This window comes from Schistocerca cancellata, chromosome 1, assembly GCF_023864275.1.
Source record: "Schistocerca cancellata isolate TAMUIC-IGC-003103 chromosome 1, iqSchCanc2.1, whole genome shotgun sequence".
Lineage (NCBI taxonomy): Eukaryota > Metazoa > Arthropoda > Insecta > Orthoptera > Acrididae > Schistocerca > Schistocerca cancellata.
The window spans coordinates 1,033,676,983-1,033,696,441 of record NC_064626.1 but is presented as its reverse complement, the minus strand read 5'-3'; the positions used below and the strand labels follow the sequence as shown (position 1 = coordinate 1,033,696,441).

Here is a 19,459-nt window from a genome sequence, read left to right as displayed (position 1 = left end):
AATTTGAAATACCTACATCTCGTCATTATAAAACTCATCTTTTTTATGAATAATGCACATCATCTTATTTCTAATTACATACTGGATGCAAAACTTCCTTTTCATGACAAATTCTTAATTATCAATGTTTTATGAAAGACTGCTCATAAAAGTTGTTTAAATTAAGAAAACAATTTAATTTTTAAGGCAAAAATGAAAAACCAAATCCTCTTTATTTGTAGTGTGTCCACAGTTTCATACCACAGTGGTAGGTAAGTACCGTAGAAACATGAACAATCATTTTCACAGCATCGAGTACACCATACAAATGCTGCATTTTTACATTTGCTACTGTACTATTACAGTATGAACCCAACATAACTGATCTGGAGCCAAACTGCGGGATTTGGCCCGAGAAGTACCAAGACTGTTAAGCTGCCAGACATACTGGAACTAAAGCATGCAGCTTTTCCACACATCACTGCTGAACACTGGTGAGATACAGAACGGCTCGTCATAAAAGAGAAAACGCTGCGCGTGGTTGGCTTTGTGGATTCTGTTGTTGGTAGGCTCATTATGAAAGTAGCATGTGACACTTCCAGAACTGAAATGTATTTCTTGGATTCGAATAAGGAAGCAGCTAAGAGATTACCAGACAACTAAGTAATACCTTCAGTGGCTTCAATATTTAACTGTACCATGAAACCCTTCAGTACTTTCTTACATTACACACAGCTTACGCAGAAAGATTACCCTGTGGTTAAGTCAGGAATTTTCATCATTCTTGTTTTTAATTACAATAGTACGTTAGCTAAAAATGATAATGTGTTGTGGTTTTCGTCTAGTTGTCAAAGGAACGTATTGTGGGAGATTTACAGTGTATTATTTCATTCAAGCTGTATTGCTCCTCTGCTTGTCTCTCTGTGTGTGAACTGCAGCCGGCCACGTCACTGCATGCTAGCTGTACCAGCTGACCGGCCAGTGCTGTCCAAGTTAAATTCACCAGTAAATCTGTTGGCCTGTATTATCGCAAAGTCGATGTGCACATAATGCATAGCACAAAACGTACCCTTATTATCATACTTGACTACTCGAGACAGCTTGGCTGCAGTCCCATGTGAAATGGAAATCCAATGAGGTTCCAGCAAATGCAGATGAATACATAGTGCAATGTTTACACCAGGTTTATTCTTATGATGATTTCTTTATGACGACTTCTTTATTTTGTGACCTAACCAAACACATTACAATGCAAATAGTCATTTCCTTTCAACAGTACAATTGCAGATTAGTAATTCTAATAGAAAAGTCACCACAGCTGTTTCTCAAAATAATATCCATTTAGTTCAATGCATCTGGTCCACTATTTCAATTTCTTCAATCATTTAGAAAAGCAATCAAGCTCAATCTATGCACACAATTACAGTAATGATTACCTCTTAAACATGAGAAATCCTTCCCTCCAAGCCACTAGTTGATTTCTTAGAATATAAATGTCAACGAGGCTAAATCTGGGGAACTGTTTAGATGGGAATTAGTTCAAAGCTTGTGCACTTTGGCCATGGCGATGTCTATGTCCAAAAATACAGATGTACCATAGCACAAACACATTTTTCTGATGATTTTGATCATTTCTATTTTAATTTCATAAACAAATAGTGTTGTGTAACATGAGCCGTTGGAGCTGCTGGAGGTAGTGGTATATGTGGAAGTGTTGTGCTTGTTTGTGTGTTTTCTTTGCTGAAAAAGGCTTTGGCAAAAGCTATGAAGTGCAACATTTTGTTGTTGTGCCCGTCTGCATTTCAACAGGACATCTATATGATGAGTAGTAATCTGTCCTTATCCTAATATCATTGATATTCCAACCAGGAGTTTCTATTGTTTGAACCACTATATATTCTATTCTAAATAACAATCGTCAGATTGTTTAACCAGCACGCCAATTAGGGGCACTGTGTGTGTGTGTGTGTGTGTGTGTGTGTGTGTGTGTGTGTGTGTGTGTGTGTGTGTGTGGCGAGAGAGAGAGAGAGAGAGAGAGAGAGAGAGAGAGAGAGAGAGAATGGCATAAAAAATCTCATCAACTTTCAGTCTGCAGAAGAATTTTTTTTTTCTTTAACAGGCAGAATTTAACATTCAGGTCTCAAAAGCCACATAGCAGCACACAAGGACAAATATAATTCTATTACTAAATATAAGCGAAGTCCCAGACAAAATAGGAAAGGACAGAGATAGATACCTCAGAAAACAGCTTATTAATAATAAAGTGGAAATTTTTATATACTCTGTCAAACAGTACACATGCCAGTTGTAACATTTATAGACTTGGAAAAGGTGAAACAAGGTCCATTTACTGTGACAACTTAAATTTAAGTGCAATAACTACCACAGAAAGTAATAAATTTCATTATAAGAATAATATTATGAGTTCACATTACTTGATCAAAAAAACGTATTTTCACAATAATGCATGTTATTCAGAGATGAAAGTTTGTCGTCATTAATGTGTAGCTAACACATCAACTGTTTTAGTTGAAAACACAAAATTCTGAAGTTTTTCCTGATGTGATAGGTTAACAGAATACATGAAAGAAATGGTAGCTAAACCATTCCTCACAAGACTTCGAATTTCCCAGGCTCATATCATCTTAATGTGTAGCTCAGAATCAGAGATGCTAATGCACTTTAGACAAACATTACATGTAAAAAACCGTCAGTACACAACTATGATTCGTGAACAATTCACAATAGAAGCAACAGGTAAAACACAAAACAATTCACAATATATATGCACTGTTCAGAACATTCACTGTCTTTTGCAATTCTTTCTGGAACATTTTACAGTGACTGGAGAATTACGTAGTAATTCATATGTACAATGGCCACTGTAGACTGTATGTTTCAGCAGAATCAGTCTATTTTGAATCTACATTAATTTTATTAATGTCTGTGTTATTTATTTGCTTTCTTCTGCAAGCTTATCACGTGCCTTCTTTCCTCCTGTTAATGCCATCCTTTCTTTTTCTGAAAGCCGACTCAGTACTTTTGTGATAACACCTGTTCCCAGTGTCGCAGTTCCATCTCTGAGTGTGAACCTCTGCCCTTGTTCTAGTGCCATTGGCCTGAACATTTTCAACTCCAACCTGAAGAAGAAATCAATAATGTATGTAATGCAATATAGTCAGTTGAATCTGTCCACCACACCTCTCTCTCTCTCTCTCTCTCTCTCTCTCTCTCTCTCTCTCCACACACACACACACACACACACACACACACACACACACACACACACACACACACACACCTTTTCACGCTCCTGAGGATACGTGAGAAGTTGCCTCGTGAAACGTGCAGTGTAAATGACACAAGCTACCAAAATGGTGTCAAAGACCTTCAGCAGGGTGGGAGACTCAAAACATTAATATTATAACTAACGATAAGAATAGTTATACAGTCAAAACCGATGATAACATCAAAGAGATGAACTGTTTACAGTCGTTACAGTCAACAGTCTCACAAACCATTGCTTTTCCCCCCATTTTTTTAAAAATAGGAATTTCATCATCTCCAAATTTAAACTGTCATTCACTTCAAATAGTAGCAGAAATACAGTACACTTACAGTATATGTCCCCCCCCATGAACCATAGACCTTGCCGTTTGTGGGGATGCTTGCGTGCCTCAGCGATACAGATAGCCGTACTGTAGGTACAACCACAACGGAGGGGTATCTGTTGAGAGGCCAGACAAACGTGTGGTTCCTGCAGAGGGGCAGCAGCCTTTCCAGTAGTTGCAAGGGCAACAGACTGGATGATCGACTGATCTGGCATTGTAACAATAACCAAATCGGTCTTGCGCACGCACACACAGGGGGGGGGGGGGGGGGGGGGGGGGGGGGGGGGGGGGCACAACTAGGGTGTGAATGTTTTTGAACACTGAGGTTTTCTTGCTTTTTGTATCACCAAAAGCTTTTCTTTACACGATTGTCATTTTATGGGGCAACCATAACTGTGATTCTCTGCCTTTAGACATGTCCCCCTTTAAATTGCAATACCTTATCTGGTGCCATGTTGCAAAACAAGCCAGTTTCATCAGCAATGAATGTATCATCTGTCTAGTAACCTTCTCACAAAGCAGCCCACTTCTTAGATAGCCACTAATCTGTTATGCCATCTCGTACACTGGCAGCTTTGCTATAAATTTTCCCAGCGATATTATGACGGCGAGCTCGGAAATGTATCGCAAGATACAGAACAACTGAATTTCGAATTCCCCACAGACACTCAAATTCACTGGACTTTGCTTGAAGAATAGGTCCACTGATGGTGTGTTATCTGATCTTTGCTTATTAAACCATTACGTAAAGTTTCATCAGTATCTTTGTGCTCAGGTGATATCACTTACTTTATTTTTAAAGAACTGTGTTCAAAAAAGATTGGATTTCCTCTCTGTCCATCCAAACTGTAGAAATTGTTGAGAGTGAACCACCCATTTCCTTTACGATACTGACATATATTTCCCCATTTTCTAATTGTCATATTACAGTATGTGACTTTTCTTCAATATTATATACAGGGCTATTACAAATGATTGAAGCTATTTCATAAATTCACTGTAGCTACATTCATTGACATATGGTCACGACACACTACAGATACGTAGAAAAACTCATAAAGTTTTGTTCGGCTGAAGCCGCACTTCAGGTTTCTGCTGCCAGAGCGCTCGAGAGCGCAGTGAGACAAAATGGCGACAGGAGCTGAGAAAGCGTATGTCGTGCTTGAAATGCACTCACATCAGTCAGTCATAACAGTGCAACGACACTTCAGGACGAAGTTCAACAAAGATCCACCAACTGTTAACTCCATTTGGCGATGGTATGCGCAGTTTAAAGCTTCTGGATGCCTCTGTAAGGGGAAATCAATGGGCGGCCTGCAGTGAGCGAAGAAACGGTTGAACGCGTGCGGGCAAGTTTCACGCGTAGCCCGCGGAAGTCGACAAATAAAGCAAGCAGGGAGCTAAACGTACCACAGCCGATGGTTTGGAAAATCTTACGGAAAAGGCTAAAGCAGAAGCCTTGCCGTTTACAATTGCTACAAGCCCTGACACCCGATGACAAAGTCAAACGCTTTGAATTTTCGGCGCGGTTGTAACAGCTCATGGAAGAGGATGCGTTCAGTGCGAAACTTGTTTTCAGTGATGAAGCAACATTTTTTCTTAATGGTGAAGTGAACAGACACACAATGTGCGAATCTGGGCGGTAGAGAATCCTCACGCATTCGTGCAGCAAATTCGCAATTCACCAAAAGTTAACGTGTTTTGTGCAATCACACGGTTTAAAGTTTACGGCCCCTTTTTCTTCTGCGAAAAATACGTTACAGGACACGTGTATCTGGACATGCTGGAAAATTGGCTCATGCCACAACTGGAGACCGACAGCGCCGACTTCATCTTTCAACAGGATGGTGCTCCACCGCACTTCCATCATGATGTTTGGCATTTCTTAAACAGGAGACTGGAAAACCGATGGATCGGTAGTGGTGGAGATCATGATCAGCAATTCATGTCATGGCCTCCACGCTCTCCTGATGTAACCACATGCGATTTCTTTCTGTGGGGTTATGTGAAAGATTCAGTGTTTAAACCTCCTCTACCAAGAAACGTGCCAGAACTGCGAGCTCGCATCAACGATGCTTTCGAACTCATTGATGGGGACATGCTGCGTCGAGTGTGGGAGGAACTTTATTATCGGCTTGATGTCTGCCGAATCACTAAAGGGGCACATATCAAACATTTGTGAATGCCTAAAAAAAAACTTTTTGAGTTTTTGTATGTGTGTGCAAAGCATTGTGAAAATATCTCAAATAATAAAGTTATTGTAGAGCTGTGAAATCGCTTCACTCATTTGTAATAACCCTGTACTTTCCTCTTTTTTGCGACATCTTGAAGGTGGTACTTGGAGTGACTATTTAACACACATCAATTTCAAACCAAGAATCTACAGAAAACGAGTTTGAAAGTAAGTTTTATATTATTGTTAGTAATCCCCGAATACGTAACAAATAAAAATGAACAGTGGATGTTATAGCCGATATACGTTTCTGACTATGTAGTAAAAAAGATTTTATACAAGAAGTTGCAATAAGTTGTTGGTGTACTAAATTATTATTCTAAATATAGTATTTACAAATGATTTAGACGGGACGTTTGGATTTCACTGTTATGTTAACTCATGGTTAAAAGCGACGTTGCTATAAACGCAATCAACTGTACTTTCAAAATAAGTAACAGGCAGGTACTTTACCAGTTACCTTAAGCACCTTCCTTTGATGTTGGAGAAGCAAGGCAAACATGTCTAACAAATCACTACCAGTTTCAAAACAGGAACTAGTTGCAACAGCGGGACAGGTCGAAGAGAGGGTTATCACATGGGGTAGTACTGACGGTCTGTATATTCTGTGAGGCTCTGTACGCTGCACTATAATTACCATTTACTGGAAAATTTAAGGTTGTTCACAATTCTGACAGACAAAGTTAACTGTAATTCACTTGATATCCACTGCTGGATGAAGACCTCTTTTAGCCTTCACCATGCATTATGGTCTTTAACAATATGTATCCATGTTGCTCCTGCACACTGAATATTTATTGTCTTCTGCCCACCACCCATTACAATGTCAATAGTTTTTTCTTATCTCTGGTAACACATCAGATTACTTGTTTGCAACGCCTACCATACATTTATACGGCTACATCATGCTTGCTTCCATTTAATTTTCATTACAGTCATAATTAGGTCTTCCAATGCACTTTGTTTCTTTATACACTTAACATCAAAAACAGCACACAGACAGGGGAGCATCAAATTAATATTAAATTTACTACATATAATGATACAGATGAAACGTTGACTTGATCCCAAAATCAAGACATGAAAACGTACAGTACATACAAGTAGACAGATACAGCACAACACGAATAACTGGCTGCACCATCTTTTGTTGCAATACATGCCGCAACACGCTTCATCTGGCATTTCAGCTGGTCCTGCACATGCTCTATAGGGGACATGTCCAGGGAGTTGGAATATGGCATAGGAAGTCTTCAGCAATTCTAACTATATGAGGACGAGCATTGTCTTGCAGGAAAAGTGCCGCTGATAGACTGTGTGGGAAGGTCCCACATCGGGTTGAAGAATATTGTCAACATAATGCTGGCGGCCCCCCTTTCTTTTTTTTTTTTTTAGGGCGCAAAACTTCCATGGTCATTAGCGCCCAGCCCGTGACTTAAGACAGTAAAAAACCGAAATTGAAAACCAGCAGCAATGGGAACAAAGTCATAAAATTGAAGAAACTAAAAGTAGAAGGAATGCTTAAAAATCCACTACAGAAAGGGGGTGGTTGTCCCCAAAAAAAGCTCCAAATGACTGACGTCATTTCACTGTCACTAATAAACTGGAGAACGCGGTCGGCTGAGCGCGTGGCATCTGCTAAAATCGACGATAGATCAGGCGATAGCTGTAGACGGGAGCGTAACGGATTAAAATAGGGACATTCAATTAAAAGGTGTCTTACCGTCCACAGCTGAGAGCAGTGGGGACAGAGTGGCGGAGGATCACCGCTTAAAAGATGTCGATGGCTAAAAAGACAGTGCCCTATCCGGAGTCTAGCTAAAATTACCTCCTCCCGACGACGCGTTCGGGAGGAAGAGGTCCAAGTGCAAGGAAGGGCTTTCACTTCCCGCAATTTATTATTGGGAAGTGTTGACCAATGCGCATGCCATAAATGAGCAACTTTGCGACATAAACCGCTCCGTAGATCGGTGAAGGGAAGCGACTGAATAGCTGGCCGAGGAAGAGAGACTGCAGCCTTGGCCGCTATATCGGCCGCCTCATTCCCACAGATACCAGCGTGTCCCGGGAGCCAGAGGAACGCCACCGAGACGCCCCCCAGGCAGAGCAAGCGCAGACAGTCCTGAATCCGGTGGACCAGAGGGTGCACAGGGTAAAGAGCTTGGAGACTGAGGAGAGAGCTGAGAGAATCTGAGCAGATAACGTACTGTATTCGCTGATGGCGGCGGATGTAGTGGACAGCCTGGAGAACAGCGTAAAGCTCCGCAGTATAAACCGAACACTGGTCGGGAAGCCGAAAGCGATTTGGGGTGTCGCCAACAATATAGGCACTCCCTACACCTAACGATGTTTTCGAGCCGTCGGTGTAAATAAATGTGGCGTCCGTCATTTCTGCACATAGAGCAGCAAATACCCGACGATAAACAAGTGTAGGGGTACCATCCTTGGGAAAGTGACAAAGGTCACGGAGCAGGCAGATCCGGGGACGGAGCCAAGGCGGTGCCGTACCCCAAGTTGTCAAGAAGGTTTTAGGAAAGCGGAAGGAAAGAGAATGGAGCAGTTGACGGAAGCGGACTCCCGGGGGTAGTAGGGAGGAGGAGGAGCGGCCTGCATACCCTACATCAAAGGAGGCGTCGAAAAAAAGGTCATGGGCTGGATTAGCAGGCATGGAAGACAGATGGCTAGCATAACGACTCAGGAGGACTGCTCGCCGATTGGACAGCGGAGGTTCAGCAGTATCAGCATAAAGGCTTTCCACAGGGCTAGTGTAAAAAGCTCCAGACACTAAATGTAATCCACGGTGGTGGATAGAGTCGAGACGCCGAAGAATAGACGGCCGAGCAGAGGAGTAGACTATGCTTCCGTAATCCAATTTCGAGCGCACTACGGCGCGATAGAGGCGGAGAAGGACCACTCGGTCCGCTCCCCAGGAGGTACCATTCAGGACACGGAGGGTGTTAAGCGATCGCAGACAGCGAGCCGAAAGATAGGAAACGTGGGAGGACCAGCACAGTTTTCTGTCAAACATAAGACCCAAGAATTTAGCGACGTCTGAAAACGGAAGGTTGACAGGACCTAGATGTAAGGAGGGCAGAAGAAACTCCTTACGTCGCCAAAAATTGACACAAACGGTCTTACTGGGTGAGAAACGGAAGCCGGTTTCGATGCTCCACGAGTGGAGGCGATCGAGACATCCTTGAAGACGTCGTTCAAGAAGGCTGGTCCGTTGAGAGTTGTAGCAGATCGCAAAATCGTCCACAAAGAGGGAGCCCGAGACATCAGGAAGGAGACAATCCATAACTGGATATATGGCGATGGCAAACAGTACAACACTCAGCACATATCCCTGGGGTACCCAGTTTTCTTGGGAGAAAGTACGGGAGAGAGTAGTGTTCACCCGCACCCTAAAAGTGCGCTCTGCCATAAATTCGCGAAGAAAAAGGGGCAGCCGGCCTCGAAAGCCCCAAGAGAACAGTGTGCGGAGAATGCCTGTCCTCCAACAGGTATCGTATGCTCTCTCCAGATCGAAAAATATTGCTACCGTTTGGCGTTTCCGGAGAAAATTGTTCATGATATAAGTGGAGAGAGCAACAAGATGGTCAACTGCAGAACGATGCTTCCGAAATCCGCATTGGGCTGGTGTTAAAAGACTGCGGGATTCCAGCCACCAAGCTAAACGGTAATTCACCATACGCTCCAAAACCTTACAGACACTACTCGTGAGAGAAATGGGGCGATAGCTAGAGGGGAGATGTTTGTTCTTTCCAGGTTTCGGAACGGGAACGACAATAGCTTCCCGCCACCGTCTGGGAAAGGTACTGTCTGTCCAAATTCGATTATAAAGGCGAAGGAGGTAACGCAGACTATGGGTTGATAAATGCAGCAACATTTGGACATTGATACCATCCGGTCCTGGGGCGGAGGAGCGAGAAGAAGAGAGGGCATGTTGGAGTTCCCGCATGGAGAAAACAGTATTGTAGCTTTCGTGATTTTGAGAGGAGAAAGCAAGATGTCGCACTTCCGCTGCACGTTTCTTCGGGAGAAACGCTGGCGGGTAATTTGAAGAGCTCGAAATCTCAGCAAAGTGCTGACCCAACGAGTTAGAAATTGCGACGGGGTCCACTAAGGTATCATGCGCGACAGTGAGCCCAGAGACCGGGGAGAAACTAGGCGCGCCTGAGAACCGTCGAAGCCGACTCCAAACTTCCGAAGAGGGAGTGAAGGTGTTAAATGAGCTAATAAAGAATTTCCAGCTTGCCTTCTTGCTATCGCGGATGACGCGACGGCATCGCGCACAGAGCTGCTTATAGCGGATACAGTTGGCCATAGTAGGATGGTGACGGAAAATGCGAAGAGCACGTCGCCGCTCACGTATTGCGTCATGGCATGCCTCGTTCCACCAAGGAACTGGGGGGTGCCGGGGCAATTCGGAGGTGCATGGTATTGAACGTTCCGCAGCTGTAAGAATAACGTCGGTAATATGTGTGACCTCATCGTCGACGCTGGGAAAGCGACGGTCATCGAATGTCGCTAGAGACGAAAAAAGTGTCCAATCGGCTTGGGCAAATTTCCAGCGTCGCGAGCGCATATATGGCAGTGGAGGCTGCAGTCTAAGGACACATGGAAAGTGGTCACTCGAGTGTGTATCATCAAGGGCGAACCATTCGAAGCGCCGAGCTAGCGGAACAGTACCGACCGCAAGGTCCAAATGAGATAAAGTTGTCGTGGAGGCAGACAAAAATGTGGGGACCCCAGTGTTGAGGCAAACTAGATCCACTTGGTGGAAGACGTCTAGCAATAGAGAGCCACGTGGACAAGGATGTGGAGATCCCCAAAGCGGGTGGTGGGCATTGAAGTCCCCAACCAGCAAATAGGGGGGTGGAAGCTGACCAAGAAGATGAAGGAGATCAGCTTGTGCCATGGGTGTGGATGATGGAATGTATACAGTACAAAGAGAGAACGTGTATCCAGAAAGGGAAAGACGGACGGCGACAGCTTGGAAGGAACTGTTTAAGGGGATTGGGTGATAATGGAGAGTATCATGGAGAAGAATCATGAGTCCTCCATGGGCTGGAGTGCCTTCAACAGAGGGGAGGTCATATCGGACGGACTGAAAATGAGGGAGAACAAAGCGGTCATGGGGATGCAGCTTTGTTTCCTGAAGACAGAAGATGACCGGCGAGTAGGATCGTAAGAGGACCGACAATTCATCCCGATTGGCTCGAATGCCGCAGATATTCCAGTGGATAATGGACATAGGGTGAACAGAAAATGGAGGAATGTGACCAAGGGTGCTGTCAACTCAACGACTGCTCAGAGCTTGCGACCGACAGCATGGAATGGCATTCAGCCGAAGGCAGAAGATCCTGATCCATAGGTTGGTCAGGAGCAGCCCCTGCCACCAGCGATCGGCCGGTTGACCGGCCACCAGCAGTGCGCCTCGGCGACACAGAAGACGGCCGAGGGCGATTTCCGCCAGGTGGTGCTGTAGATGGGACACGCCTTGGCGGAGAAGGAGAGGAACTGGGTTTCTTTGTAGCCTTCTTGGAAGTATGATGTTTAGATGAAGGAGGAACCGATGGTTGTGAAGTTGCGGTACGTAAAAACTCTTCACGAGTATGCTCTTTTTTCGAAGACTTGGCGTCTGACTTGTGGGCTCGAGATTTAGCAGAACCCGACGAAGGGTGAGCCATAGAGTGGGCAGGCGAAAGTGGTGAGGTTGAACGAGCGATCTTTGCGCTGGCCGATCTGACGACCGTGGCACTAAAGGTGAGGTCGCAAGTCTGCGTGGCCGCCTCCTTTGTTGGCCGAGGAGAAGCAAGGACAGTGCTGTATTTTCCTGTCTGAGGCACGGTGGGCTTGCGACTGGCGAATAATTTTCGAGCAGCAAAGGTCGACACCTTTTCCTTCACTCTTATTTCCTGGATGAGCTTTTCGTCCTTAAAAACGGGGCAATCTCGAGAGGAAGCAGCGTGGTCACCCATACAGTTGATGCAGCGAGGGGATGGAGGTGGACAGGCACCCTCATGGGCATCCGTGCCACACGTAACACATTTGGCCGGATTGGAACAGGACTGGCTGGTGTGATTGAACCGCTGACACCGATAGCAACGCGTAGGGTTTGGGACATAAGGGCAAACGGAAATAATCTCATAGCCTGCTTTGATTTTCGATGGGAGTTGAACTTTGTCAAATGTCAAGAAGACAGTGCAGGTTGGAATGATGTTCGTGTCAACCCTTTTCATAGCTCTATGAACAGCCGTTACGCCCTGGTCAGACAGGTAGTGCTGTATTTCTTCGTCAGACAAACCATCGAGGGAGCGTGTATAAACGACTCCACGCGAGGAATTTAAGGTACGGTGCGGTTCCACCCGGACAGGGAAGGTGTGGAGCAGAGAAGTACGCAGCAATTTTTGTGCCTGGAGGGCACTGACTGTTTCTAACAACAGGGTGCCATTCCGTAATCTGGAACAAGACTTTACAGGACCTGCAATTGCGTCAACACCTTTCTGAATAATGAAAGGGTTGACCGTGGAGAAGTCGTGACCTTCGTCAGTGGAGAAGTCGTGACCTTCGTCAGACCGAGAAACAACAAGGAACTGTGGCAACGATGGAAGAACTGTCTGTGGCTGAGACTCAGTATACTTACGTTTGTGAGCAGACATAGTGGAAGGTGAGGAAACCATTGCGGAAGAATCCCCCATGATTACCAGCGTCTCCGATGGCGCGCTCCTCCCTTGTGGGGGCCCTCACTGAGGGCACTCCCGCCTTAGGTGATTGTTCACACCTCAGGTCACACCTCCCGACAAACGGACGGAGGGACCAATCGGCACTTTCGGAAGGTATCAGCTCGGGTAATCACCCTTCCCTGGGCCTGGCCGTTACCAGGGGGTACGTACGTGTCCTACCTGTCTACCCGGGGCGGGGAATTACGCGTTACCCCGTCACCGGCTACGCACAAAAGGCGTGGGTCGGCCTTCAGACACGCACAGAGAGGAAGAAAGAGAAAGGGAAAGGAAAGAAGAGAGGTCTCAAACGCTGCAGCGGAGAAAAGGGAAAGAGAAGAGGTAAGGAAAAGAGAAGGACAAAGGAAGGAAGAAGACATAAAAGCAAGGAAGGCGAAGAATGCAGTACATTTACGAGCGTCCGTCTCCGGACGTAGGCACAAACCATACTCCCAGATGGGGAGAAAGGGAAGGAAAGCGCCAGAGTTGAGGGGAGGAGGGGCGAAGATAGGGATGGGGAAGGATGCGGAAAGGGAAGGTATGCAGCCCGGAAAGGAAGGAAGGCCACATTAGCTCGGGGTCCCGTGCTCGCTACGCACATATCCACAAAAGAGTTGTGGACCCCCTGGGGGGATAATGCTGGCCTGTTAAGGCTCCACATACCCCAGTTAGACGGGACCAGCTACTGTAGGCTGTGGCCCTCCAGACCATTACTCAAGCTGTGTAGCTCATGTGATGTGTGACAGCATGGGTGGAACTGTACTGTTCACTAGGTTGCATTCACATCCATATGCAGTCATTATCCATCCCAAAATAAATCGGGATTCATCACTTAACACCACATATTACCAATCTGTGGCTGTCCAAGTCATTCTGCTGTGGTACTACTAGACAGCAGTTGTTGATGTCTCAATGTTAACAGCAGTATACGACAAGGGCACCTGGATTGCCAATTTGCATCTGCAAGTGTCTGGAAATGGTTTGTGGAACAACTAGCACCCGTACAGCTGCCTGTATTGTGGAGCAAGTCCGTAGGATTCCTGATCACTTGCTGCACAATCCTTCAATAACCAACTTGTCTGAAGAAACGCTCCAAATGATCGACCTGGTGAGCCACATAACTTGTCAAGCAGCATTCTGTTTCAGGCCAATGATTAGGCCCTTATCAAATTGGCTTATATGTGAGAAATGTAATCTACCATGTTTACCTGGCATTGTGCACCACTAACATCCTCCTCAAGTTGGGTGCAATTGTGCCATGTATGACTTGTCCACTACCCATTTAAATAGCGCCCCTGCTCGATTGCAGTATCACTGCACGATCTGTGGGCACGCACACTGGCACCAAACTTGGATAAATTGCAAATTGTATCTCACAGTACTTATTTGCAAAGTTTCGTGTTTGTACCTTTCTTCCCTCTGGGTGTGTTTATTTTCAATGTCCCTGAGTGTATATTGGTTTTCCTGTGTGCCCTAGTAATCTCACAGTGTTAATCTGTACTACTGTATTTTCTTTTCAATGTGCTTACTGTACATTTTAATCTAACTGTAACTTATTTTCAGGCCTACTTTCATACTTTTTTTTTTACTGAATTTTTCTATTCATTCATGAAATTTACCTGAACTAAAAATAAACAGTACAGCATCATCTGCATGGTGAAGACGATTCAGATATGTTCCATTAACACATTTCCCTTCTTAATTTTCCCAGTTTAGGGATTTGAAATCCACAAGGACTGCTCAGAAGGATTTTGGTGGTATGGAATGTGCTTGTCTGAATCCATTTTCAGTTTTTATTCTCTAACTTTCTTAAACAAGTCTTTAATATACTGGTCTGTGCTCAGTCAGTGTCTTGTTTCTCAAGGCCTGTTAGCACAGTCTGAATTGAGTTGCAAGCCTTTTTCAAAATATATGAATCTCAGACAAAATGGTGATGTATACTCATAACTATGGTAGTTATTTGCAAATACTCCATGACGCTATAACTGTTCTAAAACTGGATTGCCCCTTTTGCCTGTTACAACCTGATAATCCCATTTTGGTATGCAGATGGTGAAAATTGTACAATATCTCTTACATTAAAATTGTCTCCTTTGTATTGTGAACTAGAATAATTACAGCATCATTTGAGATATTGGAAATTTTCTTCCTTTTATATTACTCTGCCTTTAGCTTTAATCTTTTCTGTTAAAACAGTATCACCTTCAAGAGTATTCACTATCTTTGAACGACAAATAAATTTTTATGAAATTTCTGGAATTGTGTTATTCTGATTATTCACTATCTGTGGTTTCTGATTCATATCTTCAACCACAAAAACTTTATTTAGAGTGTTGCATGTTTGTACAATGTTGACAGTATTCTTAGTTGCTGTGACGTTTGCCTTCTTACATGGTTAACAGTGATGTCCAGCCAGCATAACTGTGTTCATAATCTTATTGCTTTCAATTATTGTTCCTCCCAAATTTTAATGGATCTTCTCACATATTTTTTAAGATATTTACAAATTCAGTATACTTTATCATATTTCCATTATTATTTGCTTGAAGCTTTCCTCTAATACCCACATTGTTCAATTTGAGATTTTCTAGTCTGTTGCTTCCTTCCAGATTTTTCTGTTTGCATAAACACCTTTTTTATTTATAACTGCTCCTTTTATCTACATTTGTATAAACTGTGTTCCCTAAGATGCTGAACTTGTGAATTTAATCTTTTATTCCCTCCTATTCTTACAGAAAGTCTCAATCTGTTCCTGTCTAGTAAGTTTATTTCTTGCTAGCTTTGTATCTTGTAAGTTTATGATCATTTTAAATTAAAAAATGGATTAGGTACCCTAATTGTTTTTTACTGACCAATAAAATGCAGTCAACTTAATTTTCATTTCCATTTGTTCCTTGCCTCATCCACCTATTTGTTTTTGTAAGGAGAAATGTGTTAACGCCAATTTTTTTTTGTTTTGTTTTGTTTTTCTCAAAAGATTCTTCTGACATGTCATGTGACATTTCTGGTATTATATCTCAAGTTTTCCACTGAAAAAGCTTCCATTACCTTTTGTCCAGCTCTTGCATAAAAATTGATCATTATGTTTTAGTGTGATTAACATCAATTACCTTATTCCTCTGCTGTAGAACACGTCACAATTTTAATTACATCTGGAATGAATGTTTACTGCACTTCTGATAACTCCACTCTATTAAATCTTATTTTAACTTCTCTTTCAACTACACTAACCTATTTTCGGTATTTACAGTACAACAATTTATTTCCCTTAAAACAGAAGCCACCGGATTTCCATAGGTCTCAATTTCTATTTAGCCAAATATTAGTTTGGCAGGCCCCATGGGCGTAAGTCATTTCTCCAATTTTCTCAGTCCATTACTCCAGTATTTTTTTGCCAGCTTGGAATACTAATTTCCCAGAAATTTGCAGGGCCTCTGGCAACCCTATCTATGGTACACTACCTTGCTAGAGCCAGAAAGAGTATGGAAAGAGACTGTTAAAACATTGACAGAGCTACTCACAGCTGTCTTTGTGCTGGTCTGAGGGGGTCCTAAATCTCAAAGATTCGGATCAACGCAACCAGTTCACATGCTGATCATGAGTCAAGCCTCCAATAAATAATGTCATTCAACAGTAACTCAGTATTTCTGTCACCTGTGATATAGCTATCACACTGATACATGGTTTGTAAGTAACATGAACAGGTGAGAAGCACATCCGTATTTGTTCTCCATATAGCTGCCCATCATTCTGTTGCAGCACACTATGATGACAAGGAAATTTGGTACAAAGTGTTCCAATTAACATCTTGAAGGCAGGCAGCTGTAACCCAGTCCACACGTGGATTAAGCCAAACAATATGTCAATGTGTGGTAAGTCTCCCATAACAAACCATTGATGTAGCAACGCACCAACCAGTGCTGCATTCCTTCAGCCTCAGACATTCAAACAAATAGTCAATGGGGCATTGACTATGTGCATCATTGCAGCCACCAGGCAGAGTCAAGCTGGCAACTGATCAGTGCCCAGTGAGCTGCAGAACCATTCCAGCAGCTGTAGACCTAACTTAATGTTGTCATGTAAGTTCTTAGTTTAAGAGCTCTCCTATGGTCTTTAGCAGGCATGTGGTTTGATGTCCACAGAGTGCCCGAGTTGTGTCTAAAGTTTCATTTTTCCTTTCTGTTTCTGCTCTCCACTCCTGCAACTTATACTACTTTCTTTTAAGGCAGTTGCAAACTGTAGGACAGCACTGAAAGTGCAATGTACATCAGTATTACAACGTTATCTTATGGTTTGGGTTTTTTGTCTGTGTCATGTGACACTGACTCGAAAGTAGCAAAGACACTGAAGGCACCATGCGGATCCGAAATGAGTCACTGGCCCGGACTTAATCATTTGAACTGCTCCAGGTCTGTCGTGAAACAGTGCCCGTGATAACAGAAAATCTGCCTAGGATAACTGTCAGAAACAGTATAAGGAGAACAGACCATGTACTAGGGAATTTTATGGAGTATGATAGGTGTGCTAAGAGAGGCAGTAGATCTGTAAGTCTATGATATCAAAGATCTCCTGCAACACGATGCATTGGATTAGTCTTTCGAGATGTGAGGTACATTTTAAGATTTAATTGATAGTTCTCTGTTCTTATGGGCAATGTAACGTGACTGTAGTGACTTTTTTATGGCTCGCTTAATTCTTGTAGCTAGTTTAGATTAAGCTGCTCTTCTGAATGTGTGTGTATATGTTATGGGTAGGTCTATGGATGCATTTAAGAATGATGAGATTCAAACTGTAGATTGTGTTGCATTAACGCAAGAAGCCTGCCTAGGAGCATAAAGGGGACTTTTCCTACAGTTAAAGTACGTTAAACTAAATGCTTGGTGTGACGTCCAGTTATGGGGAATGCATAGTACTGCAATATGTGTAGTGTAAACTTGGCATGCTTAATTTTGTCTGGTAGGGAAGTACTGATGTTACATTTTGCAACAAGTCAATCATTTTGCGAAGTGTGATAACTAGGTTAGCTTAAGTGATACGTTTTTGCAGGAAGTATAAGAGTCAAAAACGGTAGCACACGGCAAAGAGTGGGTACGTAGCTTCATAATGTTGTATGATGCCTACCAAAGCTCACCACTGCTGCCCTTATGATATTGTTTACCGCTTTGCCAAATGGACATGTGATTGTCAAGGATTGCAACTGCTTTATGTACTAGCTTCGCCTAGAGATGCAGTGGGACAGTAAAGGAAACATTGCATAAAGCAGTGAGCAGACTTTGAAAAGTAAACCGAAGCATAAACGGTGTGGTCAAAAGTAAGCATTGGACGTAATGTGTAGTAGCATACATTAACTATCCTAGTGTCACCTTACAGGAATTGTGCATGGTTTTCAGAATGAGCCAGTGAAGCCAAACTAAATTTGAGGACCGATTTCTCTGAAGAGGAAAGATGTGTTGTGGCACACTGCAACATCAACGAAATTTGGGACTTGGTGTTCCAATTACAGTCCCAAAGGAGCACAGCTGATGACACAATCAACACGAAGAATGCGCCACACATTATGTCAATGTGTGACTAGTCTCTCATAACAAGACATTGACACGGCTATGTACCAACTGGTGTTGCATTCCTTCACCCCCCAGACAGCCAAACAGTCACCGGAGAGCTAATGATAGTCACCACTGGAGCGACCAGGCTGAAGTTAAAACTGGTGACTAACCAACAGCCACTGTACTGCTGGACTGCTCCAGCATCCTCTGGACAGCTGTTATCTGCCCACCATTTGTATGCTGAGGTCCTGAGTTCGGGCGCTGTTCCACTGTCTCTACACTGCATGGCACTATGGGCTTCGCTAGCCACCGCCAGTCCTCCTCAGGGAGGATGCCCTTAGTTACCAGCAGTCAACTCAGTTCCTGGTGCATCAACATCACCGGGTCATCATACTGCCCCCAGACAACATATCGCTTCCCTTGTGCTGTGTGATCGATGCCTGATCACAAATCAAAACTATGGAACGTGGATGTCAGGATCTACAGTGCCCTGCAGCCATGGGACGAGGGCAAGCACTTTTAACTGCTCTAACTTACTGGATTAATAAAGCATTTACATGCACACCATCTGCCTTGCTGCCATCACCTTCTTCTCATATTGGCCTCCTGCAGCCCTTGACAACCTTCAAGTCCTCAATGCCCAGATGGGATACCATCAGTATCCCGACCACTAGAAGAAAAGAGTCTTCCATCCCTCCATAGCAGTCACTGCAACCTCTCAACCCACTGCAGTTCTAAAGGATACATGGTCTGAATGTCCAGACTGTATATTGGGTTCTACCTAGTTGTTTCCCTCAGTCTTCACTAAGATGTAATTAGGTGCTCAACCCACACAGCTTAAAAGAATCAGCTTAAACAGCTGAGTTACTATTACTGAGACGTAATACAGTGGTGTTGGGTCAACAATTGTTTGAGATTGTGTGAACCTACTGCCTCCGTTCAATGACTGCACAGTTTCCATGTCACTGAACATCTTGCCAAAACTATTCAATAGTGAAGAACTTTGAAAGAGTCAATTACCATCCCTTGAATTCCTCTAAGTCTACCTCCATACTACTTGCATTACTACATCACATCTGAAATAAAAAACTGTTCCACCTTTCCCAATATAACAAACAAAATTCTGCTAATATGCAAATTTGCATGTAAACGATATTTACATTACAAAGTAACAGTAAATTTAACTTTAATTAGACAGCAAAACAGTGTTCTCTTTATAAGACATTTATACGCAACTATGCATTCAAGACCTCCCACCTGCTAGTTATTCTCTACACTTCAGAATAACTGGTGCATCCTTCATGATCAACTACAAGCCTTATGTACTCATTTCTAAATTTATTCCCACAATTATTTCCTTCCATC

General features: G+C 43.4%; 1 protein-coding gene across 1 annotated transcript in view; it reads right to left on the bottom strand.

The window, feature by feature from the left end:
- Window positions 1-2,228: 2,228 nt before the first annotated feature.
- LOC126089661 (elongation factor Tu, mitochondrial) overlaps window positions 2,229-19,459 on the bottom strand; it is a 56,305-nt gene continuing 39,074 nt past the window's right edge. Inside the window, exon 11 of the mRNA XM_049906928.1 lies at window positions 2,229-3,119. Coding sequence (XP_049762885.1) covers window positions 2,933-3,119 — 187 coding nt within the window. The 3' untranslated portion in view covers window positions 2,229-2,932. The remainder of the gene's footprint in view (window positions 3,120-19,459) is intronic.